The sequence below is a fragment of the Rhineura floridana genome, chromosome 12 (assembly GCF_030035675.1).
Source record: "Rhineura floridana isolate rRhiFlo1 chromosome 12, rRhiFlo1.hap2, whole genome shotgun sequence".
In the NCBI taxonomy this organism is placed as follows: Eukaryota; Metazoa; Chordata; class Lepidosauria; order Squamata; family Rhineuridae; genus Rhineura; species Rhineura floridana.
In genome coordinates this window covers 41,666,676-41,693,152 of record NC_084491.1, presented here as the reverse complement: position 1 = coordinate 41,693,152, position 26,477 = coordinate 41,666,676, and the positions used below count along the sequence as shown (strand labels likewise).

Here is a 26,477-nt window from a genome sequence, read left to right as displayed (position 1 = left end):
CCCAAGCTCATTTCCCAGGCTCCTGAGTACTCCTTCCACTCACTCTGCTACAGCTAGACTGCATTCAAGAGCTTGGACACAGGTTCCCACGCTAATAGCTGTGCTATATCAGACCAGCCCCAAGGGTGCAGGCAGGCAAGCAGCGAGCACAAAGTAAGAGACATAAAGTTGTGCATTTTGCATGTACTGCCTTCAAGCCGATTCCGACTTATGGCGACCCTATGAACAGGGTTTTCATGAGGCTGAGAGGCCGTGACTGGCCCAAGGTCACCCAGTGAGCTTCATGGCTGTGTGGGGATTCGAACCCTGGTTGCAGTCCAACATATCAGACCCTAAGGAACTACTGGCTCAGTATGCGCTGTGCCACCCATGCAATGTGGACTAGGAGACTTCAGCACAGCAGTCAACCCAATCCTGATGGGTATCGGCTGGAAGAGCACAGATGACACTCTCTGACCCTGGAAGCTCCTTTTGGGACCTCCATGCATAGGAGCAGTACACCTCAGAAAACTAGGTGCTGAGGACAAACAGCGAGGGACCATCATCACCTATGTGCTTGTTAGTGAGCTTCTAGAGGCATCTGACTGCATGCTGTTGGAAACAATATGCTGGAGACAGACAGACTGTGGTCTGATTCTTTGAGATTAAGGTACCTGAACATTTTCTATCTTGCTCAACAACACAGCAACGACAGAAGAAATCACAGAGGTTGGTAGGACTGCCCACTTTTATTAATTTATTAGACACTCGTCCTCTGCCTTTAACAGACCTGCAGAAATGAAGCAGCCTTTCCATCAACATGCCAGGATTAGCTTCACCTGCACATCAGGCAGGATTCTACTAAAGGCATGGGAGCAGGGCCAGTTAAAAAGGTAGCAACCCAACAGGGAGGCAAAGCAAGATGGAAGTGGTATGCATGTGGGAGAAGGTGGTACTAAACAGACAGAAGTCACTGGAAGAGAAGGAGGGCATCTAGAAATACTGGTCCACAGAAATAACATTTCTACTCAGTTTGGAATAGTATCTTCCATCAAGCCCTCCCCTAAAACATCTTGGGGTTAACACAGACAAAAAAACGCTCAACTATACTTCAAAATGCAGCTACGGAAGGATTTCGTAACAGGATTAACAACCTGACAGACACAGCTCAGATTCAAGGCAGTTTCACAGCATGTGAGATAACAGTGCCGGTCTGGTACCATTTATAACTTGTGGGCCCGTGGATTACCAGTTACAGCCACCAGGCCACCCCTCCCCAAAAGAAAGCCACTGAGTCAAAGACTACACCTGAAGCCCAAAGCACAGGTCAAATGTCATCTCCATTCATAATGCATCCTGCTAATTAAGTGCTTTTGGGGAGAGGGAACTCATAGTCTTCACATCAATTCCCAGAAGGAGGCATGCATTTGAAGCTTTCAGATTTGAATTCCTTTTTTAAAAAATTCCAATTCATCTTCCATTAGCAACATATAGAAATTAGCTCTGGAAAATAAAATCAATTTCAGCAGGATTTATGGTGCAGGGAAATTACTGCTCTGCAGAATTCCCTCCAGCATTGAGTGGTTCCTTAGCTTTAAAAAAAAAAAAGAAGTCAGCTACATGAGCAGCTAACAAGGGACCACAGAATGAGTTTCTGCAACCAAGACTGCCTCCCTGGACCATTTCTACAAACAACCTGCCCCCTCTCTAAAATGAGAACAACCACCGCCGATGGCTCACCATTTGACCTGCTTCCCTCCCATGATCCCCCTTTGACCTTTGACCTCACAGAGCCAGTCTCCCAGGGAGCCTCAGTCTTCCATCAGTCCCAGCCACAGGCATGCCTCGTTCCTTCACGTGCTCAGAATTTCTGCGCCAAGGATGTCGGCTCCTGTCAAACTAACGGAGAAATGTTTGCCAGGTGGACTCCCTCGTATGAGCCAAGAAATTCACAGCAGGAAGAAGGGGAGAAAAAAAATTAAAAGAGTAGCTCCGGTTCTTTGGCGGGGGCAGATCGGTAATAAATCTGCAGCCCACAAGCATGGCTTGGGGAGGGAGAGAGGGAGGGAGGAGGAGGCTGAACATTCAGCAGCCTGGGTTTTCGGCTTGGCTCGGTCGCCTGTTGGGTTGTTGTTTGTTTTGCACTGTTGCATTTTGGTCTGACGTATGCCCAAAATCTTTTCGACAGCAAGGCTCTCAGTCTGAACGGCAAGTCCTGCTTTTCATCCCATGCTGATCAATTCGGCTCCCCAACAGCCACCAGAGAGACCCAAAGCCAAGCCACAGAAGCCGCTCCTCCAGCCTCAGACCCGTCTCTGGGACACAGTCGGTGGGTAAGCAAGCAGTCCCCCACTCCTCTGCGCGTGTTGTGTCTGTGTGCACAGGCGAGTGCCTATGTGTGTGCTGCTCCTTCCTTCGCTCTCTGCAGCTCGCCGTCTCCCTCCCGCTGTCACTAGCGCTGTGCGAGGCAGAAACCTATTCTCTAAGATGTCTAAGCACAGGGTGGAGAAGAGGGATGGTCGATGAGAGGGGAGGGGCTGAGAGGGGAGGGAAGGAAGACGTGCTTCATGGCCTGGAGAAAAAAAACACAGCGCGATTTGGGCAATTCCTCTCTGAATCATGTCTACTGCCTTTCCACAGCAGTATGCTGGGTTTTTTCCCCAGAAACTGTGACGCCAAGAATATGCATAGGGAATACAGGGGGGGAGGAGGAGAGAGAGAGAGAGAGAGAGAGAGAGAGAGAGAGAGAGAGAGAGAGAGTGTTGATAAGGATCCAAAGAAAATGATCTCTGGCCATGTCACAGTCAAGGGGATGGGGAGATGCTGCAGACATTGTCCATCTATATAAAATAGATTTCAGGCACTAATAAAATGGTGGCATGTCTTTTTCCAGTCAGATTTGAGCAACTCGTTCACTGCTGTTATTTCCTTTTGGGGAAAAGAACATTGAAATTTCCATTTGGCAGCGAGGATGCACAAGACAGCTTTATTGGTGCCCATGTTTTTTTTAAATTAGTATTATTAAAAACTGCAACATGCACCAAGTATGAATAGAACATCACTTATGACAAGATGACATCTGAGATCAAAAGGAACCACAGACAGACAGACAGACAGACAAGCAGACATGCTTTGCTGCTAATCTGTGCCACGGAGTTACCTCCAAGTGCTTCACAGTCACCGGAGAGGCCAGAGACACAATCAGATGCACTATCCATGTTTCACAGATGGGAAAAGCAAAGCACAGAGTCAGAGAGAAATAAAATAACTTGGATCTAGCAGTCGCTCTCTGTTCTTCAGTTACTACTGGCAACAGCTACCATTTCTATATACAAAACGATCTCACAGAAAAGAGGGGTGACTGGGCAGGACCAAGGAAAATGCACTTTACATTCTATCCAAAAGGCATTTTAAGCACTAAGAAGGCCAGCTACACTGAAGTCTCTGAAATATTGAACAAAAAGCCACTGGTACTCAAACTTTTAATGGACACAATGGGGAGATAGTTGCAGTTGCAATGCTATAATCAACGTATGTATCAATGTAATGGCCACAAACATACACCCTGAACAGGAACAAGACCTTGGAGTCGTAGTGGATAGCTCAAAGAAGATGTTGACCCAGTTTGTGGCAGATGTGAAAAAGGCAAATTCCATGTTAAGGATAAATAGGAAAGGGATTGGAAATGAAACTGCCAATATCATAATGATGTTATAAAAATCTGTGGTGCAACCGCACTTGGAATACTGTGTGTAATTCTGGTTGCTGCACCTCAAAAAGATTTATTGTAGAGCTGGAAAAGGTTCAGAAAAGGGCAACCAGCATGATCAAGGGTTATGGAGCAACTCTCCCTTCAGTAAAGATCGCAATATCTGGGGCTTTTTATTTCCGAAAAAAAGATGAGGAAGGAGGTGACATGAAAGAGGTGTATAAAATTATACATGGTGTGAACAAAATGGGCAGAGATAAGTTTTTCTCCATCTCTCATACTACAGCTTGTGGTTATCTAATTAAGCTGAATGTTGGAAGATTTCGGACAGATAAAATGAAACAGTTATTAAACAAGCATATAACTGAACTATGGCATTCATCCCCCAAAGACAAAGTGATGGCCACCAACTTGGACACCTTTAAAATGGGACTAGACAAATTCCTGGAGGATAAGGTTAGCCATTGTGGCTAGGATCTCCAATATCAAGCGTGGTATGCTTCTGATTATCAGTTGCTGGGGATCATGAGCAGGACTTGAGCTCACGTCCTTCTTGTGGGGTTCCCGCTGCGGCATCCGGCTGGCCATCATAGGAAACAGGATGCTGGACTAGATGAGTCTTTGGTCTGAGCCAGCTGCGGGGCTCTTCTTATGTTCTCCTGTTAGCTCTCTAAAGTTTCAGACAAAGGCTTTTTCCCAAGTCAGCTATCCAAATTCCTTTTTTAACTGGAGATGCTGGAGATTGCACCCAAGATCTTGTGCATGCAAAGCACTGTGCTCCATCAATGAGCCATGGGCCCTCCCCTGTCATGTGTGGGGAGTCCTTTACATTCCTGGTTAATCCTGAAATCACTGGCATAGATTAGAAACCTGACTTCACCGATAAGCATGCATTTAAAAGGTCAGGACACAAATAACCACCCTTTTTGCCACCCTCATGGTGAATACGACAGGATGGTTAAAGAAGCATATTAAGGTATAACTAATCTGCAGCAAGCGCTCTTGAGTTTATGCCCTAGATTTAAAACCAATGAGAACCACCTACATCACCTCTTGAAGCATCATAAAATTGTCCTGATGCTGACTAAGCTTGAATTCTCCCTCTGAGCGGCTGTGTCTAGCCTGCAGCCACTATCTCCCCTTACCAGTTTGGCAGTTATGCTGCAGTGTACATACACATTTACCATGTCTGTGACAGCTCTGAATTTGGTTAACCAGCATCGTATGCCTTCATCTGAGAAAGGCTCAATCGACTGCCTCCTTTCACATGCAACAAGTTGTGCATCTGGCACTGCTGTGATGGACAGACAGGCACAGGCACACACACCGGTGGAGACGTGGAGAACCATTCTGTGAGGTAGCCTGGATTTGATGTCTCCATCTGGGACCCTACTCTGGAGAAATAGCATTTCCATGTCAGCTTCTCCCCTACTCGCTTCCAACAGCACACAGAAACTACATTTTTTCCTTACGATAATGGAGACAACAACCTTTTCAACCTGTCCCTTGGGTCTTGCTGCTCAGTTTCACAATGCAGTTTTTACCTTTTGTCTGTATACAGTTACAAAGCAAGCACACAGATCCACATTTGACGGATGGAGAATATCTCCCGTTCTCAAGACATTTACGATTGAAATCTAATTACACAGCACAGCACAGTCCCAGGTTTAATTAAAACACATTTTAGTTCCAGCTTCACATAATCTCCGATCAATTTCCTAGCAGGCTGTCTGTCCTTCTGCCTGCTTCTCAGACCTACACAAATAGGAGAACTCTGGGAAATTCGCACGCTGGATCAAACCTGACAAATCTTTGGGGTCTTCTCTTCTATTGGCAGCTGCACAGGAACCAAAGCACCTGCAGGGAGGAGTCAAGAAGGCCCCCCAAAAAGTCTTAGGGAAGTTGAGACAGATTTAATGCCATCAGGGAAGGGCTATGCCTCAATGAGAAACTCAGTATGAAGATGATTGGAGTTTAGGTTCCCTGTGGCATATAAAGTTGCCTGTGGCTGTGGATCCAAGATAATATATGACATGGACATGGAGAAACCACCCAGTTCCTTCTCATTCACAGACACTACATGGCTCCCAACATACACTCACACATGGACTTTCGTGAAAGTCAAAAGGAAGGAAGTTTCTGACCTCTTGTACAGTCTCAATAATGGAGGACACAGACAACCACTATAAACTACAGTATTTAATTGGAACCTCCATGTACAGCAGGGGTACCTAACCTGTGACCCTCCAGATGTTGTTGGACTCTCAGCTCCCATCACCCTCAGCCAGCACTGCCAATAGTCAGGACAATGGGAATTGCAGTCCAACAACATGGTGTAAAGAAGACCTCCAAGTACTTGAAGCTGGGAACAAACTAACAATGGGGGAAAGGTCACCAGCTTCATGCCTTGTTTGTGAGCTTTCCAGGGGCATCTGGCTGGCTGCGGAATACTGGACTAAAGCAGTGTTCTTCAACCTTGGTTCCCCAGATGTTGTTGGACTACAACTCCCATCATCCCTAGCCATCTTAGCCAATAGCCATGGATGATGGGAGCTGTAGTCCCAACAACATCTGCGGACCCACGGTTGAAGAACACTGAACTAAAGAGGCTACTTGGATCCACCAAGGCAGTTCTTGTGGGAATACCTCTCCTTGTGTCCTCAATATTCAAACAGTGCACAGATGACACAATCAAAGAAATGCTCTAGTCTAGAGAATAAAAGGGATGAAGTAATTTCTGTTGTAGGCTGGGCCCAAGACATTTGTACACATAACAACCTGTTCTGTGTGAAACATGAATATATTATGAACCAACAGAGCTGGGGGGGGGGTTCCAAAGCACTCTTTAATGTTCCCAAATAGTGGAATCGCCATGTTGCTCACTACCAAAAATCTCAGCTACTGATTATCAATGCAGTCACAGAGTTTAGATCAGGGAAAGAAAGGAAAAATTGTTGCCAATTAGAACAGTAGAGGGAACTGCAGGAGGCAAATTGTAATTGCCCTCCCTGGAATCGGGCCAGGGCTCTGTGGGCCAATCACTCTAACTCTTGTGAAATGTGCCATACAGTTTTTAATGAGCTCACATGACCAGGAATTCCATTTATTTCTCCTTCAAAGGGTATTTTTGGTGGCACCATCTCGCCTTGCCCCACATATCTCAAACCCAGGGGCTGGAACAGTTGCTAAGTCAGGCACAAACACTCTGGCAGATTCCTGCCACACCAGTTTTTCTGTATATTTCTCCATGGCCTAAGAAGAGCCCCCCTGCCCCCACTCTGCACCTCCCCACAAGTTGATGAGCACAGGCTGGAATGGTGGAATGGTGCTGCTTTTGGTTAGAAGGAGGGAAAGAGCTGTTCTACAGGAAGGGCAGCTATCCATCTGTGAGCCAAATGCAGTGGTATGTTAGCTCTGCATCGAGCAAGGTTGCTCTTTAAATACAAATTGCCACCACAGGGAGGGGATGGGGGGCTTGAACCTTTTGCCTCCCGTTGTAGTTTGGATTGGCCTCCCCTCCCTCACACAGGCAATTTGCATAGGGAAAAAGCTTCTATTTACTTCAACGGGAACTTTTTTCCTAAGAAAATTGCAGGTGAAGGGAGTCCAATCCAAACTGACATCACAGTACGGGGTAAAGGGTTAAAGCTCCTAATTCCCACGGCAAGGCCTTGATCATGCCCCCTGAGCTAGCAATTTGTGTTAAAACTTAAAAATAGATACGGAGCTAAAACATTGTCTAGTTTGGCTCTGTCTTGATGGTTGCAACAGCCAATGGGGCAACTCCCTGCTTCTTGCAGAGATTTTAAGAGCGGTTGGCTGCCTTGGAGGATCTTATAGGATACCATGTTCTTTCTCTCTCAAATGCCTACCCTGAGCCCACTGCCTGTCACAAGAGGGCACTCTTTCTACCAATCTGCATTCACTTTTATTTTTTAGTTAAAAAATAGGGTATGCTAAAATAATTTATTCTTCGGATTGATGGGGCTTGTGCTGACAAAATCTGAGAATCCCTATCTCACTCTCTGAAATGTCTTAAAATATTATACACAGGGTAGGCACAGGGATGGAATTGAACCAGCCACCTTGGAAGGGTGGTTTGCATCTGCTTTGCATGCCAAAGGTCCCAGGTTCAATCCCCAATGGCCTCTCCAAGCTCGGCTAGGAAAGACTCCCTGTCTGAAATCCTGGAGAGCCACTGCCAGTGAATGCAGAAAATACTGAGTCAGATGGACGAAAGGTCTGGTATAAGGCAACTTCCTATATTTCTATACTGTTTTCATTGCATGTAACTGCATACCTCCTAGGAGACAGATATATATCTCCTAGGAGGTTTTTTTAAAGCATAGTTGCAATCTAAATCGGTGGCAGTTTTAAATTTTCATGCGTTTAAATGAATCGACGCGCAAATATTATACATGTCTGTTATCCCACCGTCTCCCTTGTTTCCATTTCTATTAAAAAAAATGGAAATGGACTGTCTTCAATGGATCCCGACTTATGGCTACTCTATGAATAGGGTTTTCATGGTAAGTGGTATTCAGCAGGGGTTTACCATTGCCTCCCTCTGAGGCTAGTCCTCCCCAGCTGGCTAGGGCCTGCTCAGTTTGTCACAGCTGTGCAAGCCAGCCTCTTCCTTGTTCGCAACTGCCAGCTGGGGGGCAGCTGGGCTCCTTGGGACTCTGCAGCTTGCCCGCGGCTGCACAGGTGGCAGGGCACGTAACCCCTGAGCCACACCCTGTGGGGTGATCTTTAGCTGGTCCTTGACGCCCAGGAGACACGAGCGGGGATTTGAACTCACAGACTCTGGACTCCCAGCCAGGCTCTCCTCCCCACTGTGCTAGACCAGTTGTCTCTATACAAAAAGGAAGTGGCAAAGAAAGCCCCGGAGAACCTTGAATCCTACATTTAAACAACTCGCCTGGCAGTCCCAGGTGACAAGGAATCCCATGTGGGTGAGTAATCAGAATTGTGGAGGAGGAACAGAGACGCTCCACCTTTTTCCTGCCAGTCCGTCTGGTTTCTGTGCTGGCTACAGAGGAAGGAAAATCAGTCCCTCAGACTCCATCCCGTCTCTACCAGCCGCTTGGTAGAAGACTATTTTTTTATTTTTTTTACTAGTCTCATACAAGGGTAGGATCCTGCATTTCCATCCTGGCTTCCCCTCCTCCACTGCTAGCTGGAAACAGGTAGAGAAAAAAAACCGTGGACTAGTTAACTTTTTGTGGACTAATTTACATGGCTAGTGTATCTCTCTCTTTCTATTCCCCAATGTTCACTGTGATCTATAAGAATTTCTGTGGAGCACAGCTGTCTGGCAGGATTCTTCCCATGTTACTGAGATGGTTGCCAAAAAACAACCACCTAACTTCAATGCAAATCAGAATTTTTTTGTTGGGTTCTTACAGGACAAAGAAAGAATTTTTAACTTAACGTTTTAACTAGCTGTACATTTTATTTGTGTATCCACTTTTATTGTTCTGCGACCATAATAAATCATTCATCCATTCACTGTTAAACTAAGGGGAAGGCTATCTACCCAGACTCTTTCTGTACTAGCAGCTCCAGCACAGCACAGCAGATACAAATTCTGGCTCTGCATTAGGAAGAGTGTGGCATGGCATACCGTGTGAGAAGATATTGCTTTCAGAGTGTGGAATCTACTCTGGAAGCAATCACATCCACGTGCAACAAAACAAAGAAAAAACACTGTGTGGCATGGTGTGTCACATGCCACCCTGATGTGTAGCTGACCCACAGACTTGCACTGTTGTGCTCCCAGCTGTAGCCCTACAGGCCCAGCTGAGAAAGAAGGAATAAATTCTGCTGCCCAAGCTGCAGAGAGGCACCCACAGCACCCGCTTTAGCCTTCTTGGTTGGGCCTGAGTGAAAATAAGCTGTGATTACAGACAAGCACCACTTCCTGCAAGATCCTTTTCCCAGCGGCCTCCCTCTCAACTACTGCCCTGGCTCAAACCTCAATTTGCCTGTGAGGTTCTCTGAGTCCGCAGCCACGATAGTAGGGCTATTTATAGCTCCCTAGTTGCAAGTCTCAATACTTCAAGGCAGAGCATTCGCTGTGGGGGACTCTTATTTTTTCCCCCACAGGGGGTTTGTGGGAGGGAGAGGGAGAGACTTTTCAGAAATTAATTAAATTCAGAACTGCAACGAATGTGAAAATCAAGATGGGTGGGTGTGGTTTAAGGATAGCAGAGAAACAAGATAATGAATAATCTAGAGACAATGCAAAACAGCATCATGGTAGCACAAGATGCAGCTAAGCCCCAGTTGCTTTCAGTCACAAAAAGGAAGCTCTTTCCCTTTTCTTTTTGCAACAGTCCTTGACTTAAATAAGCTTTTCTCCACCCAACTGGGCCATGAAAGGTCCCTCTACAGGGTGTCAGGCTTTTTCCACCATGCCATCAAAGGTTCCTTCCCCTCCTCATGTCTCCCACAGAGAGAGGGAAGTCACTTGTAAGCACTAATGTTTTACTGTGCCCTGTGAATTTTAAACCAAAAAAGAAAATGCATGTTAACAGAAATCTGGATTTGGCAAGTAGCAAAAAGCCTAGTGAGCACAAAATAGTACACAAATTGGCAGACGCAGCAAACTGATTAACATACAACATCCTGGGTTCAGAGGGTGCACTTTCTGATTGTACAATTGTGAGGATTTCAGCAGGGACTAAAAAGCAATGGGAACCACAAATAAAAGCTCTGGAGAGGAATTTTCAGGCCAGTTAAGGCAACAGAGGATGTGCACACACCATATATTTAAAGCACATTTAAAGCATTTGGCTTTACCCAAAGAATCCTGGGGACTGTCGTTTGTTAAGGGTGTTGGGAATTATAGCTCTGTGAAGGGTAAACTGAAGTTCCTAAGATTCTTTGGGGGAAGTCATGTCCTTTAAATGTATCACAGGCACACAGCCACATTTTGATGGGATCAGATGGGGAGGCATCTGATATTTCTCCACTATGTCACAGTAGACAATTGGTGGTCTTATGCTGGAATTCTGGGAAAACTGCTAGATTCTAATGAATGTGATCACAGAACCTCCCCACTTTTAAATCCAAAGAAACAGCATAAAGGTTAGCACAAGTTAAACAGTGTACTGCTTTCTTTTGTGGATTATGAAATCTTTCTAGCAAGATTTCAGGAGGTAAGGGCCAAGGAGTCATAGCCTTGGCAAAACTGTGGGGCAGAGGCACTAGGGCGAAAAGCTGTGGGAGAAGGCAAAGAGCTGGGTAGTACATACAAGTCCCACAACAGCCATGTGTTGGAAACCCTTTTGTTTTGGGGGGCCTTCAGCAACCAGTGATCTTTCTCTAACAGATCTAGATCTCTGAGGACTAGATAAATGAAAGTAGAAAATCTAAGGAAACAAAATTCTGCATCAGAGTGAAGGTTCCATGCAGCTCACAATGTGTACTGAAAATATTCTTACTTATTTTTAAAAAAATAAAACAGGACTGATCTCTACAAAGGATAGAATTGGGAAAGCACCAAGACAGGAGCTGCAAGGAACATGTCTATTACCTGGAGGAGTGGGACTCTGAAGGCACACTTTGCTGCTCCTCGTATTGCTGCACCAGGGCTCGGACGCTCCAGTAGGGATGCTCAGTCTCTTCACCCAGGCTGCTATCTCTGAAGATAAAAGACTGCACCATGAGGAAGGACAAAGAGGGTAAAAATAAAGAACAAATCCACCCCCCGGCTTCATTCTGGGCTGAATCTAATGAGGCACATTCATATGATTTGGTTAGCACTGCTTCCTTATCCAGATTTTTTAAAAAGACAAGATCATTCCTTGGCGTATAATTAATTTAAACATGCGCACTATTTTTTAAAGAAAAGGTTGTACCAATAGGTACACAAGGGGGGGGGGTGACCAACCTAAACAAAGGTTGCAGAAAATTGGCCAAGTGACAACCTTTCATCCAAAGAGAGAAGTAGAGGGGTTAATGGCATGAATGGAGGGAGGGGGCAGGTCAGCAATCCAACCTGTTATAAGAAATAAGGTCTGTAAGACTGTAACCTCTTCCCATCAGCCTACAGTTCCAATCTCTCCTTTTGTTGACTCTGACATGGCATTTTGCACTCACCAGTTCACTTGCACAATCCACAGCAGAGTGCTACAAGAAATGGGCAGGCATGCTGCAGAAAGGTGTCTACAAAACGTATACCTCCAGATATCTCAAGAAAGCAAGCCAAGCCACATGTTGCGGGGGGGGGAAACTCCCTCACCCAAAACAAATAAAAAACAAGGTTAGCAGCCAATCCACTGAAGGGAAAATTCCTTTCTGACCAATTCGTGATGTGCTAAACGGGCAGGAATTCTAATGTTATCAGCATAACCAATCAAGATCTGTTTGTTGAATATGTGAGCTATTCAGATTTCAAGTAAGAATAAGTTAAATGGGTTACCTCCGTCTGTGCCGGAAAACATCACGTCCCAAGCGTGAGACATCGTGGCGAACATCTGCCAGGGCGGCCACTGCACCCTGGGCAACTGCAGCAGCTGAATGAGGTCTGTGATTGGCTGATGACATTCGTGTTCCCGTTGAGCGCTTTCCCATTGTACTAGATGGGGCCTGATTGGCAACTTTGCTTGAGCCAGGTTTAAAATGAGCAGCTAAGGCAAGGATTAACCGCATGATGCATTTCAGGTTCCCATCAACAATGTCTGAAAAATACAACCGAGCCCAAACACTGAGGTTATTTGCCTGAAGCCCAGGAAGACTGAGTCTGGCCAATTGTAGTGATTATAGTTAAAACTCAAGAGGGCATCCAAAAAACAAAACTACATGTCATAACTTAAAAAAACAAAAAACACCTCTAATAGATTTATATCCCAGCTTTCTTGCACCATGGAATTCTAGGCTGTGTATATGGGATTCCTAGGCAATCTCCCATCCACATACCGTCCAGAACTAAACCCGCTTAGCTTCAGAGGTGGCTGCATCATGTTCCTTCAGACCATGTCCAGGGCTGAAAGAACACAGGGCTGCCACCAAAAAGGATGGTCGAGTTGAGTTCCTTCCTCACCTACTAGGGATGGGATCCATCAGCTGGTGCTGCTTCGAAAGCATTCCGTCAACCAAACAGGCAGTATTGATTTGAGTCCATTCTTTGTCCTCTATTTGCTGCTTTTACCAGTCTGATTTCTTCTCCTCTCCAAAAATATTGATATTAATATTGACATTTTCTTTCAAAATATTGATATTTTGAAAGGAAATATCAATAAATGAAATAAAATATCAATATTTTGGAAAATATCAATGTTTTGAAAGGAAATATCAATGTTTTAAAAGTAAATATTGATAATTTGAAAGTAAATGTTGATTATTTGAAAGTAAATATTGATAAAGGAAAGGAAAGCAGTTTCTCTGCTGCTGCCTCCGCTGTGACTGAGGCTGGTCAATTTTCATGTTAGCAAGCATAAACTGGCAGTTTTCCTTTTGGAAAGGGATAGAGGAAAGCAGCTTTGACTGCCCCCCACTTCCTCGGCAAGCCTGCAATCAACATGGGTGAGACTTGGCTTGCTTCCTCCCACTTGGAGTTTGGATTAATCAAGTGGTGCTTTTGGAAAGATGGAGAATATGTGGATCACTGAAAAATCTGGTGCTAAATCTGAATTCAACTGAATTCTCGCCCATCCCTATCACTCACTGATATGAGGAGTTCAACTTACTCATTACAATATTCATTTCCTACTCCCAATGGAGTGGAATGGAGGCAGGAAAACGCATAGCACAATAATGTCTAAACACAGAATAAGTTGAACTATACATTGCAGAGGGGGTGAGGGAGCTCAGCCCTCCAACCTTTATAATTTCCATTAGGACTTTTTGAGAACACATCTGAATAAGCAACTCAAAATAAAATCAGTCACTGCCACCTACAGGTCAGGCCTTTAACTCCATGGTACACGTTCAGGGTCACTAGATGGGAAACTGTCACATGACTATGGGAGGGACACCTTCCAGTAAACAACCCAAATTACAGCCAAACTAATTTGTTCAGGGCAATCACATTTTATTTTAAAGATGTGTTTGCCCTGTCCACATATAAAGCTCAGCAGGAAGAGTCTACTTCTAATGCAAAAAAGAGAAGCTAAATCTAACCCCTGCCTTAACTTGCTACGCTACATATTTTTAAGCAATTTTCTCCCAGTACAGCTCACTCCAACTATTTCCAGAGATGAGCTGCAGAAAAAACTGGTTAAAAGCAGTGGAGCAATTGCCCTGCACATCTAGTTTGCTTTCGTGGGAATAAGAAAAGAGGCTTGAAACACACATTTGCAACTAATTTATTACAGAGGAACCAGATTTCTTCCTTCAAGTAGTGCTTCTGTTGTGCTGGTTTTTCTTTTTTTATGTTATCAACAGTTTATTGATTTCAGAGAACAGTATATACTACATGCAATACTTGGAAATTATTTTATTTTCTAAGTGTTCAAAGCATCGTATTTTCAAAGAACAGATATTTTGTTTCTGGGAAAGCACAGCAACTGCAACTGGTGCAGAAGTGTCACAGGCGCCTAACTCAAACGGCTTGTGAAAAAACAATACCCCACCCTGTCCTATGCCCACACCATTTTGTGATTTATTTAGTTTTATCTATTTATAAACCATAGTTCCCCCCACTACAACTCTTCAGAAGCATGTGGCTGGGCTAAGTGTTTACTGGTTGTTTGGATAACCCACCAGGGAACGTTTGCAGACTCCCTGAAAACTTTTTAACAGGCACTAATTGTGTTGATTAGCAATGCCACTTGTTTTCAAGAACCAGTATTAATATAAGCGGTAAACCTCCTAAGAATAGTTTAAATAGTATCATATCGGTCTACAGTTGGGATGCTGTACTTCCAACAATGAAGCTTTCCTCCTCAGTGAAGTCACCACTCTGCACAAACCTACTCCTACCAGCTGTTGTGATCATGCCCATGACAAAATTTCCAGGAGGCAATAATTGTTGAATAACTTACTCTATTCTGTTTCAGGCGAGGAACCACCATGAGCCCCAATCTGATTCTATCTTGCTATAATCTGCTCTTCATTGCAATAGGATACACTCAATTTTCTGAAGGAGTAGCTGGGCTAATGGTAGAGTAGGGATGAGGACCTTCAAGCCTGGGGGCCAAATGCAGTCATCTAGGTCTCTCTATCGGCCCTCAGGACTCTCCCCAGACCACACCCCTTCCCTAGCCACACACCTGTCATGGGCCTCAAGGAGAATATCTGGCAAGGTTGGGAGGATAAAGATGGGGTTACCAACAGTGGACATAGAATCATAGAGTTGGAAGGGGCCTATAAGTCCATCAAGTCCAACCCCCAATGGTTGGACATGGCCAGCACTGATGAAGGAAATGAGGGGGTTACAGAGGATGTGTCTCCAGGAGCCTTGAAGGCAGTTGCTGGAGTTACTAAGGAAGTCTCAGACAGTCTTTCCTTGTTTCAGCCAGCCGGTGAGGATTCTCTGCAGGCACCAAGGCCAAACATAACAGCAGAAGAGTTAAGTGCTAACAAAAACATTGCAATTCAGCAGAGTCAGAAACTGGCATGTCTCCAAGGTCGCGGAGGATACAGAAGAGATGGTTATAAGTAGTACAATCTCATCCACCCCCCGCTGTAGCCCCCACCTTGCAGCTCATGCTGAAAAGAGACTGAATTAATAGCATTAAGGGCCCACCCTATTTCTGTATATAAGAAGTAGCCCCGCTTGTATTTGTTGTTACGACAACTCGTCTGCTGTTGCTTCCAACGTCTAGTATGCTTGTTCGTGTTTGAATCCCTGTTTAGGCCTAGCATGAGATCCCTTTTCTGATTCCTGGAATACAGCTTTATGCAGAAAAACCCAGCCACCGAGTCCTGACCCTGCTTCTCTGGTTGGGAGCCGGGACAACACCAGCTTCCCAAGCCATACCCATTCCAGTTCTGCTTTGCACCTTCCTTGAGAGTTTTGCCTGGCCGGAATGTGTCCTTGCACTCTGATCATGCCTCTTGCTTGCCTAGATGGAAGGTAGGGAGAAGTCTGCAAGTTATATCCAAGTAAATCCTACTCAGATTAGACCCACTGAAATTAACGAACCTAAATTAGACCAACAAATAAAATGTATTATTTTATTATTATTATTATTATTATTATTATTATTATTATTATTATTATTATTATTATTATTATTATTATTATTATGTTCATTGACTTCAATGGGTCTACTCTGAGGACTGGCATAAGATACAGCCTTGCGTGTAGAAACTACCTTACTATACAAAGGTAAATGTCACATTAGTTGCTCTGCTCGCTTTTACCTCTGGCCCAGTTCATGACTGGCATGTGGCCCCTAGAAGGTTGCCCAGAAGGGAATGAGGCCCTCAGGCTGAAAATAGTTCTCCATCCCTGTGTTAGAGGTTCAGCTAGGCAAGGCATACAAACTTTTCACAATGTTCAAAATACAAAGCCCATTTATCATTTCCTAGGATTCTACCTAAAACTGTAAGACATCCAAACTCTTGTAAAAGAGAGATGGTTTCCCAGCGTGCGATGAAAATCTCAGGCCCAGATTGGCCTGGTGCAGTTTACATAAAAGTTGGTACAAACTCTCTGATAGCATCTCACAGCCTTTCAAGAGTGCTGCTATTGGCACAAAGAGCCTGCTGTTTTTCCCATATGTGTAAAGGGCACCAAGCTGACATCTGCAGCCTGCAGGGCTGTGCCCTTCTCCTCCTGGAAGCAGCAGTGAAGGTCACACACACTTTCTGTTTCCAACCGAAGCCACTGTGCCCCTCTGTCATCCACACCCAGTGCCCCAAGGTGAGCAGCGTTTCCACTGAGAGCACTTTGAAACCAACAAGACTAGGGGAACATTTCTCTCAATTCATGTGATGTTTGTGACTAATGCTAATGCCAGAAAAACAAGCTGGAAAAGCATCTGGCTTTGTCCTTTATATTTCTTTTCCACTGCATGTTTTGCTGTACTCACAATGGAAATGCTGGCAAACACAGCTTGCAAAGCAAAGGGAAAGTCAACTGCTTGTTTCTATGGACTGGCATGTCCATGCAATGCTATTTCATGGATTTATAGGCATGGCCTTAAAGAGCCCTCACCTTTAGCTGATGTCTGGTGCATACGAATCTTTTTGGATGCCACAAACTGCAGGACTTTCTCCACATTCTCTCTCATTTCCTGCGGGCTGGTGGGACTGACCTCCACTCCATTCAGTTTCTCTCCAGCTGCGAAAGAGACACAACCTAATTATCAAGAAGAATGAGCCTGTGTGACCACAACTGCCTACCGGAGCAGTTGCAGGTGGAGGGGGATAGTTGTTAGCCTCAAAAGCCACTTCTCCTAGAAGGCTGAGGGGAGTACAAGCTGAGATTTCACCATCCTCTTAGGGCACAGGAAGACTAGAATAAATAGGCAGAGCATATGCCCTGAAACACAGCTGGCAAAGAGGGATTGTTCATTATTCGTTGTATCAGCTGGAGTGAGCCATGTCCTCCTGCACCATGTGGCATTATCCTGACAATCATTACGTCAAACCCTACTATTTCCTCTTTATAAATAAACAGCAGTATCTTGGCAAAGAAATTAGCACCCACAGAAACGATGTGAACAAATAATATCACAGTTTAGATAACCTCTTGTTGTCTGGCAGGGATTCCCATCGTCCACAAGGCATTGGTCAAACATGGCCTTCAAGCATCTGAAGTCCTAACACCATGACTGGCTCTTACTAAATGTAGCCAATACTACTTCTAATAACAACAGATCTGTGAGAGAAGAAATTCCATCCATCCTTTCCATAAAATGACCCTTGGCCATGGAGTTAGTCACTGAAGGCATTTTGGCATCTGCTGCCGCACCACAAAAGCCTCAGATTAGCAAGGGACACATATGGAAAGTTTGCTTCTGTGATCCACAACTTCCGATTGAGGATTTTGCAGGACTGACTGTAAAAACCCTGAGCTTACCTGAAGCTAAAGAAGCCCGGCCACATCAGCCCCCAACCTCCTGTTTTGCCCCACCTTTCCCACCAATGGTTTAAAGGTCTATCCATATCAGTCTAAGCACAACAGGCACGGGAGCCATTATATACACAGCTCCCTCCCCCCTCGACTGCCAGTGCCCAGTTTCCAATGGGAGCGTAGGCAGAAACACTCCACAGCAATACTAAAGGAGCCCAGGGTGGCAATTCTGAACAGCATTCTGGTGAAGTGCTATTACTGAAAATTTGGCCGAGGGTCTCCATGCACGCAGCCTTCCTCCACAGCGCACTTTTGACATTGTGTTGCACTCACACCAGCAATGCTAACATGTTTGCAATGAGTGGCTTCTGCCTGCCACACTACTGACCTACAATCTCGATGAGAGAAGCCAAGATGACCCCATCTCGGAGATCTTGCCTCAGGTCCTGTACTGGCTTAACTGCTGGCTTCTTCTTCAGCTGTGAATTCACCCAGGCCACGTACGCCTGCAACTGTTGCTGAAAAGAGGAATTGGAACACAATGCCATTACAAGTTTGCCAGCTGCTTGACAGCACTAGTAGGCAGCTCCTACCCTTTGCACAACTGCATCCTTAGACAGAGAACTAGAGCAACAAGGCTCCAATCCAAAATGCCACATCCATCCTGACATACAACAATGAATTCTTGCATGCGCAAGGGTTGACCCGCTGACTTCACTCTCAGGACTGCAGCAGTTCATATGAAATGGGGATGAAAGTAAGAAGCTGCCCTTGCCGCTGAAGTCACCTAAGAAACCTCTTATGCACCCAGGAGGTTCAGCATACACACTGGAACTCTCGTGCATGTGAAGAGACTCTGTATTGAGCCAGCACTTCACTTTCAGACATCATGGTTGGAGACAGTTGGGGTTTTTTTGTTTGTTTGTTTGCAGATAAAATTACAGGGACAGTTTCTTATGGTGTACATACATTTCCATTGTTGCCTCTAGTCAGACTATACAAAATGCTGTTATCGCAGACTATACTGGAATCAATGTGGATGCCGCAAGGGCAACATCCCTCTGTCATTTACATTCAGCCCACAGTCACCGACTGGTAAAGCAATACTAATGTTCCCCATGGTGTTTGGGGTATGCAGGTCATTCATGCATGGTGGTCAGTCCTTGAATGTGCTTTTTCTGAAATCTATATTAAAGAACAACCTCTCCCCTTTGAGCCCATCTGTGTGTTGCGATTTTCCTTCGAGTCTTTGTTTCATGTGCCCCACAGCATGCTGTATAGCAAGTGAGAACATAGGACAGAGCCTTTTGCAAAACTCTCTCCACAGAGAATTTTGTCTCACTCCTTTCCTAATTGTTTTTGAATGCCAGACCAAGGTTGCCCTCTCTCAGAACACTTTTGGGTTGCCCCATTACTCTTCTCCTCCCACTCTCCCCAGTTTCTGCTCATTTGATCAATTTCGTTGCTAGCTTATTTAGGGCATTTTAAATTTGGCGGGGGGGTCGAATTTTTTGTTAACCATTTTGGAGACTTTTGGTCAAAAGGCAGACTACAAATATTAGAAAAAACATACATACCTAATAAACCTACATACATAAAACCACATGTGCTTATCAGTTTAATTAACATTAATGTCAAAATACATAATTTCCATTATATATGTACAGCAATGAACAGAAATCCTATTGTGCTTGGAACTCCCTAGGGACAGACAAGAGCCTGTGCCATCGAGGCAACATAACCAAGTTTTATTCCTTTTATGGTATTGCCTCCCTTTCTGTTAAGCTCCCCGTTATTCTGCCGACGCGGCATGTTTCAAGCCTGGCTTCCGCCACATCATCTCAGCAATGTCAGTCACAATATATGCTTCCACGCACCCCATCCGCCACAAACTCTGATCACAGCACCACTTGTAATCATCCTGACAAGAGAAATCCAACTCCAGCCACAACACAACACGATTTGGACTGCCTCGCTCAGAAAAGTGTTCAACCATTGATGTCTGTTGGACACCCTTGCTCAACAGAAAACAGGGGAGCAGCAGGAGGGTGGGGCAGGTTGATGCAATACAATATAGAGAATCCAGAAACTATCAGAGTAGAATGCTGTAGCACAGGCCAGTTCAAAGCTGTACTGTAATGTGCTGGAAGCACACTTGGAATGTATAAAGCAGCACCCACCATGCCAATAGTATTAATACAGAGGCTTTCCATAATGCCCGACTTCTGATCTCATCATCATAGGATGCCTCCAGATTGTGGTTCAAGCACATCCCGGAATTTTAGGTTTGCAAAATTAAAGTGGAGTAATGGGCTCTGTCAACCTAGCACAATAAATCCATTTTTAAAAAAGCAGACTTTTTGCAGTTAGGAAAGTGAAGGGGAAACGCACCGAAAAGTGTGGGATGAACAAATGATTAATGGGAAGACATGTAAACATTTTGCAAGTAAATCAGGATGAATGGTCACTGTTGTGTAACCTCCCCACAAACAAATCAGAACAAATGCTCAGTAAAGGCTGGGCTTAGTTTAAGTACTGCATAATCTTTGGGCAAGCAAATCGGGATGAATACTCAATAAACAGATTGCCTGGAGGAGTACCTTTCACTCGCATTATCTTTTATTATGATTAGAAGTTTAACACTGCTGCCTTGGGCTGCTTCTGGGAGGAAGTGCAGGATACAAATTTAATTAATAAATAAACATTATTTAACTTTTAGCCAATCACTACTAAATCTTTGCTACTTTCCACCTTAAGAGTCCCTTTCAAATGGGAGAGAATTTCCTGCTACTATCAAGCAATGTGCTGGTTCCCAAAGAGGAGCAAATGATGCTACAGTTACTGCAGACTCTCATTTAATTAAGGGTTTTGTTCATCTTTCCCCTTCAGAGTGTAAGATTTTCCTGCAGCAGTTTCAGTAGTATTATGTGTCTAGAACACTCCCAGCACTTACAACATTCCTGCAAGATTCCCCAAAGGTTTCATTTTCTTGCAAAAAGAAAAATCTCCATCAGCAGCTTGTCATTCCTGGAAGCCGAGATTAACAGGCAGCAGAAATAAAAAGACATTAAAATTTAATGACTAAATAGTGGCAAAACAGCATTAAATGCACAGAACTGAGGAAACCACAAGGCACTGGACAACTCTGAAGATTTCTGAACTGTCAAAATGAAAAGTGTTTTGTTTGATCACTCCCTTACATCATAACTGTCCTGTGCATCCTAATTAAATTGTTACATTAATACAGAATTAGGAAGTGTCTGTGCATGTATATACAAAGTACCAGCATTCCATCTGCGGCAGAAGTACCTTAACAACTATTTTCTAAGTCACACAAAAAATAAAGATAGTCATGTTGGTCAACAAAAAAGTTTCCAGAATCTTTATTAGGGCAACACTCTTATTAGGCCAACCAAAATATAATGAAACAGCATGCACACTTTTGATTTCTTCAGAACTCTTCATCAGGCTAGACTAGTGGTTCTTAACTATTTTTGGGTCACAGACCCCTTCGAGAAACTGATGACCTCCTCTCCAGAAAAAATGCACATAAACACACAAACAAAAATTTCGAAGTATCAGGAAGGAAAAGGAAAAAAATCGTATTTTTCTTGTGCCTGGTTCACAGACCCCTTAAGCTCATCCATGAACCCCCTAGAGATTCATGGATCACAGGTTAAGAACCACTGGGCTAGATGGTCAACAAAACAGGCTGGGGGTAAAGAGGGAGACAGACCTGAGTAACAGCTGTTTTTTGTAATTCCAGAGATGGGGAATTAAGAACCACTGGGCTAGATGGTCAACAAAACAGGCTGGGGGTAAAGAGGGAGACAGACCTGAGTAACAGCTGTTTTTTGTAATTCCAGAGATGGGGAATTAGTCACCGCAATCTTACTTCTTCCACGTAGGCCTTGGTACAACCCAATGCTTGCACGGCACCTACAAAAGCTGAATGTTTGTCACCTCTTTCCACATTCTGCCTTAAGACTGTCACCAGATACAGACTCATGGTATGCTACTACTGGCCATGTTCCTTAGCATCTGGCCTGATTAAGAGTCCTGGAGAACTCAAAAGCTTGCACACCATTTTGTAGTATTTTGGGTGGCCCAATAAAGATTGCCCTAATATGGATTTTGGAACTTGTATGTTGCTAACCTGTGACAGAAGTTCCATTCTGTTTTGGCCTTGCATGGCAGTCACAGCAAACTGGGAGTGGATGGAGGAGGACATGTATAATATCCATTTGGGGATTATTAACCAAGATAAGTAACATTACATGATGTCTGGATACAACTGCAGGCAATAAAGCTAGAGTCAGCTCATCATTTTCTCTCCTTAGGGAAAATTTCTTCACAGGACTAATTAGTAGCTTTCATCTTTAAAGACTAAGATTTTACCCTCTGTTGTTTTTGTTTGGGGAATATGAATTCCCCAGGAGACCTTACTTGCACAGTTGGTTATCAGGACCCAGCAGTCTCCTGAGGCCAATTTTCTGGCTGTAAACTGTCAACTACTTCAAATGAACACTCACCAATGAATTGCTTCCTATATTATGCTTTTTACCTGCTGAAGAGCTTCCAGGGTTCTTTCTCCTCTCCACCATGCTCATCTGCATCAATAAATAAATAAATTTCCTGCAGGTCAGTGCCAATTTGAGGCATTCGTGACACATGTGCATGGCAACCTACAAGCTCCCAATAATAGGCATGACCTGCAGCACTAACCTATAAATCTATGCAGATGCAGTGTGGTGTGGTGCTGCCTTCATGAAAATGAATGATGAAGAGGCAGCAGCTGAAGCTCTCCTGCTGGTCTTTGCATTGAATGAGGTCCACAGTGCAGGGACCTGTGGAACAGCCTTTTCAGTGGTGGCTCCATGTCTGCAGAATGACCTCTCCATTGAAGTGTGTCTTGCTCCAAACATTAAATTCGCTTAGATGCCATGTAAAAACTCACATTTTTTTGTCTAGCTTTTAGATGCCGATGGCTAAGGTTTTTTTTAATTATGATGCTGCTAATTGTTTATGTATTTTATGATAATTATTTTAATGTTTCTGCTTATTAAGTGTTATGTTTTATTATTGTTTTATTCTGTTGTGAAGGATGGCATAGAAATAAATAAATAAATTGTTAGCAACACACACAAGTGTCTTCACCCTAAACTGCTTGATCTCTGGCTTACCTTTCCTTACCTTTACACATCTTTCACCTTGTTTGTACCCTGCAGATTGATGCCCCGGCTTTGGACTCTTCTGGCTGTTTAACAGACTTTGCATTCAACTGCACCCATCCACACATCACCAAGCCTTATCTTCCACAGGAAAGATGGCCAGAATGTACTTCCACTATTTCTTTGTCAAGCCCAGACCTCTCTCTTCTCTCGTCATCCTGTCTAACTGATGTGCATTGCAAGCCCCTCTGGTAAGGGACCATATATGCCCTGTACGGCATTAAACAAATATTAACCAGTAACAGTGTTGATGGAAAAAGCAGAAGGATGGCACTGGACTGGCACAGAGAAAATATCATTGCTGTATGATCACAACCTGGGACAGACAGCATCTTCCTGTGGCTCGTTTAAACACTTATCCTACCAGCTGCTCACCCCGTCCTTCCAACGGAGCGAAAACTCCCTATGGTTCCATTACATCGGTTCTTCTGACATAGTTAAGCAGCCTGCTCTAGCTCAGATGTTTCCAAACAGTACAATACTTAATAATTCCCCAAAGGTGCCCTTTTGTCAGTTCGTGGTAGTATCAGGCTCACAGTTGTATTCAGGATCGGTAAGGGCAAACGCGCTAAAGGTTCCTCACTTTCCCTGAACTGCCATCTCCTTAGTCCTCAAAGATTTGCTTCATTTTCTGCTACTGTTAATAGCTCTGATCATCCTGAGCATTGACAATACACCAAAATGGCCTAGGAATGCTAACCCCAAACCAAAATCCAAATTTCTCCCTGTATCATTCTTGGTGTAGGAGTTACTATACAGGGCACTGATTAGTAGGATTGCCATGGGGTTAGGCGTAATCCTATTTATATTAACACAGCTTTGCATTGCAAAAGAAGGCTTGCTTTATCTAAACTCTACAGATGGGAAAGTAGCTGCTCTTTTCACGTACAAGCTCTCAGGCAGTATTCCATTCTCATATTTAACTTGCTATATGTATGTGTCATTTACATACCTTTAAGGTCAACATAAAGGTTTCTAAAAGAAAGGAATCGGGGATCTCCTGCTGGACCTTAAGCTGCTGGATCATAATGGATCGTTCTTCAGTACTTGCAGTCAGGAAAACGAGTCTGCACCATTTGCAGCAACTATACAACACATCTACATTTGTATTATTGCTATTTTAAATGCAACAGCAGGTCAGACTTAGGGTGTGCCTAGCCCAGTTTTTCACGTGATTTACTACTGTCAGAGGAGGTATTCTCTACACCACATGCTGTGATCTGCCACTGTTTGTTTCACCTCCTGATCAACAGGTGCACATGGACAAATGACTTTTAAAAAGCTGTGACAGTTAAAGTGAAGTGCGACTATCATTTATCTGGAGCAATTATCCAGTGTAGTGATATGTGGCAGTAGTCTTGATTCAGCACCAGTTGACAGATAACAGTACAAACTTAAGGTATGTAGTGGCAGGGGAGGAGGAGTCTCACCTAGAGCATAAAACCCATTTCATCTCATTTTTCTAATGGCAGGTGCTTCCTCTAGCACAGGGGTGGGCTGCCTTTGGCCCTCCAGATGTTGCTGAACTACAATTCCCATCGTGAATTTCTGCCCCAAAATTGAGGCTGTTCTTTCCAATTTCCTCCGCTCCATTTTTGGAGTGCCCCGTTGTGTCCCTAATGCAGTCTTAAGACTCGAGGCCGGGCTCTCCTCTTTAGAATGCCTTTCTTGGTCCCGAACATTGTGTTTCTGGTCCAAGATAGCATTTGCTGATCCTGCACCGGGATATCTCAATGCCATGCAGATTGACCACTTCAGCAGTTCCTGGGCCAAAGTGCTTCAGCACAAACTTTCTTCTCTTGGCCTCTCTACGGAGTTTTTAGCCACACTCGATTTTGGCACTGCCAAAATGACCATTAACAGGCGCCTAAAGGACATAGATCTTCAGTGTGACATAGCCAACCCCGCTAAAACCTGTTCCCCCCTCCACTCTGGATTGAGGTTCTTTTCCCCCCTTCCTGCCCCGTATCTTGAATTTTTAGATCTGCCGTGCTATAGATTAGTTTTTACCAGAGCTAGATTTAACTGTTTAGCATCAGCCCTTCTTGAAGGTCGCTTTCGGGGCATCCCACATGCTAATCGCCTTTGCCCCTGCCGACTTAATGAAATTGAATCTCTGTTTCATGTTCTTTTTATTTGTCCTCTTTACTCCACTGAACGCATCAAGTTCCTAAATCCCTTGATCGTGAATTCGCTTGGAGGTACAACCTTGGACAAACTGAAGTTCCTTTTATCTGGCACAGATAAATCAGTATCGCTTGGGGTTGCCAAATTTCTCCATGCAGCCCAATTTTTACGCAGTAAATACATTTCTAGTATTTCGTGTTGATTTTCTTGTGCTAGATGTATCTACTTGTTTATCCTTTTTTATCTTGCCTGTTTTAATTTTCTTATTTGTATAACGGGTCTATGACCGTACAATAAACTGTACAGATATACTGCAAATATGACGATGTCCTGAGTAAAATACTGTTTATGGAATGCAGCTTACATTATAACGTGGAACCCCTGTCACGCACGGACGTCCTTTGTCCCCCATACCCCACATTACTACAAGGTTCTGCTGTATATAAATATTTTAAATAAATGTACTAAGCGAGCCACTCTGGACCCTTTCTGAGGGGGTCAGCACTACCGGAACAAGCCTTAGCAAGTCTTGGCTCATGCGTTCCCTGTGTCCCGCCATCCCGCCCCTTGGTGCTGTGTCTGCTTCCAGTTTTAAACTAACCAGAGCTCCCCATCACATCCAAACTCGAGGAATTCTGGTTACCATGAAACACTGAGTACATGAAGGGAAAGCTACACAGATGCTAATTATTATTTTTATTATTATCATTGATTAAAATTGATTGTGGGAGCACCAAAAAAGAATCAGAAGCTTTCCTAGATGATACTGCTGTGAAAGAGACATTGGCCTCGTTTGCACTTCATGGTAATGCAGTAGGGCCCCGCTTTTCAGTGTTCCGCTAATATGGCGGCTTTCAATTAGAGTAAGACCCCACTCATACGGCACTTGTTCCGCTTTTACGGTGTTTTTCGGGCGTCGGGCACCATTTTATTGATGGGGTTCCGCTTTTAGGCGGGTTTTGCTTTTAGGCAGGGGTCTGGAACGTAACCTGCCGTATGAGGCCCTACTGTACACAATTAATGTATTACGGTGTGAAGACGCAGGTGGCTCCCACTTCATTTCCTCCTCCAAAGCAAGCAGAAGCAGCAAGTAGAGATCTGAAGCCAAGGGTTGTTCTTGGCTTTGCAATCATGGTTTGTCTGGGAGCAAAACAATCCACAATCCCTGGTTTGGACATGGCACCAGGCAAAGTACCTTGGCTTGCTGCTTCTGCTCACACAGGGAAGGAGGGAAGAGGGAGCCATTAACCATGATGTGTGAAGTGGCCCATTATGTACCTGGGAGGATCACTTAGGACAAGAATTCTAGACTGGATGAAGACTACCTAATTTCAGTCCACTTAGTCCTTCCTGCTGGCAGGTCTGACAAGAATGTGGCAGTCAGAATGGCTACAGGGAGACCAAGAGGTCTGAGAAGCTAATCCGTCTCAGGCTTTCTCCTCAGCCAATGATGATTACC

General features: G+C 44.3%; 1 protein-coding gene and 1 long non-coding RNA gene across 9 annotated transcripts in view; one reads left to right on the top strand and one right to left on the bottom strand.

Moving 5' to 3' along the window:
- The window catches only part of DIXDC1 (DIX domain containing 1), an 85,400-nt gene that overhangs the window by 28,621 nt on the left and 30,302 nt on the right, over positions 1–26,477 (bottom strand). For 5 of the 7 annotated variants that reach the window (XM_061593432.1, XM_061593433.1, XM_061593431.1 and 2 more), the window contains 4 exons: positions 18,049–18,178; positions 16,800–16,925; positions 12,117–12,375; positions 11,229–11,336 (listed from right to left, as the gene is read on the bottom strand). In XM_061593432.1, the coding sequence (XP_061449416.1) occupies positions 11,229–11,336; positions 12,117–12,375; positions 16,800–16,925; positions 18,049–18,178 (623 nt within the window). Of the gene's footprint in view, positions 1–1,719; positions 2,442–11,228; positions 11,337–12,116; positions 12,376–16,799; positions 16,926–18,048; positions 18,179–26,477 lie in introns of those variants that run through there. The other 2 variants (XM_061593436.1, XM_061593437.1) reach the window with 1 other exon arrangement.
- Positions 1,773–11,397, top strand: LOC133368797 (uncharacterized). 2 transcript variants are annotated; one of them, XR_009758757.1, is made up of 3 exons: positions 1,773–1,996; positions 2,168–2,312; positions 2,873–9,129. It is a non-coding gene; the product is annotated as an uncharacterized LOC133368797 (long non-coding RNA). The 2 variants fall into 2 exon arrangements; XR_009758756.1 differs by lacking the exon at positions 1,773–1,996 and adding an exon at positions 11,160–11,397 and having other exon boundaries at positions 2,033–2,312; positions 2,873–8,877.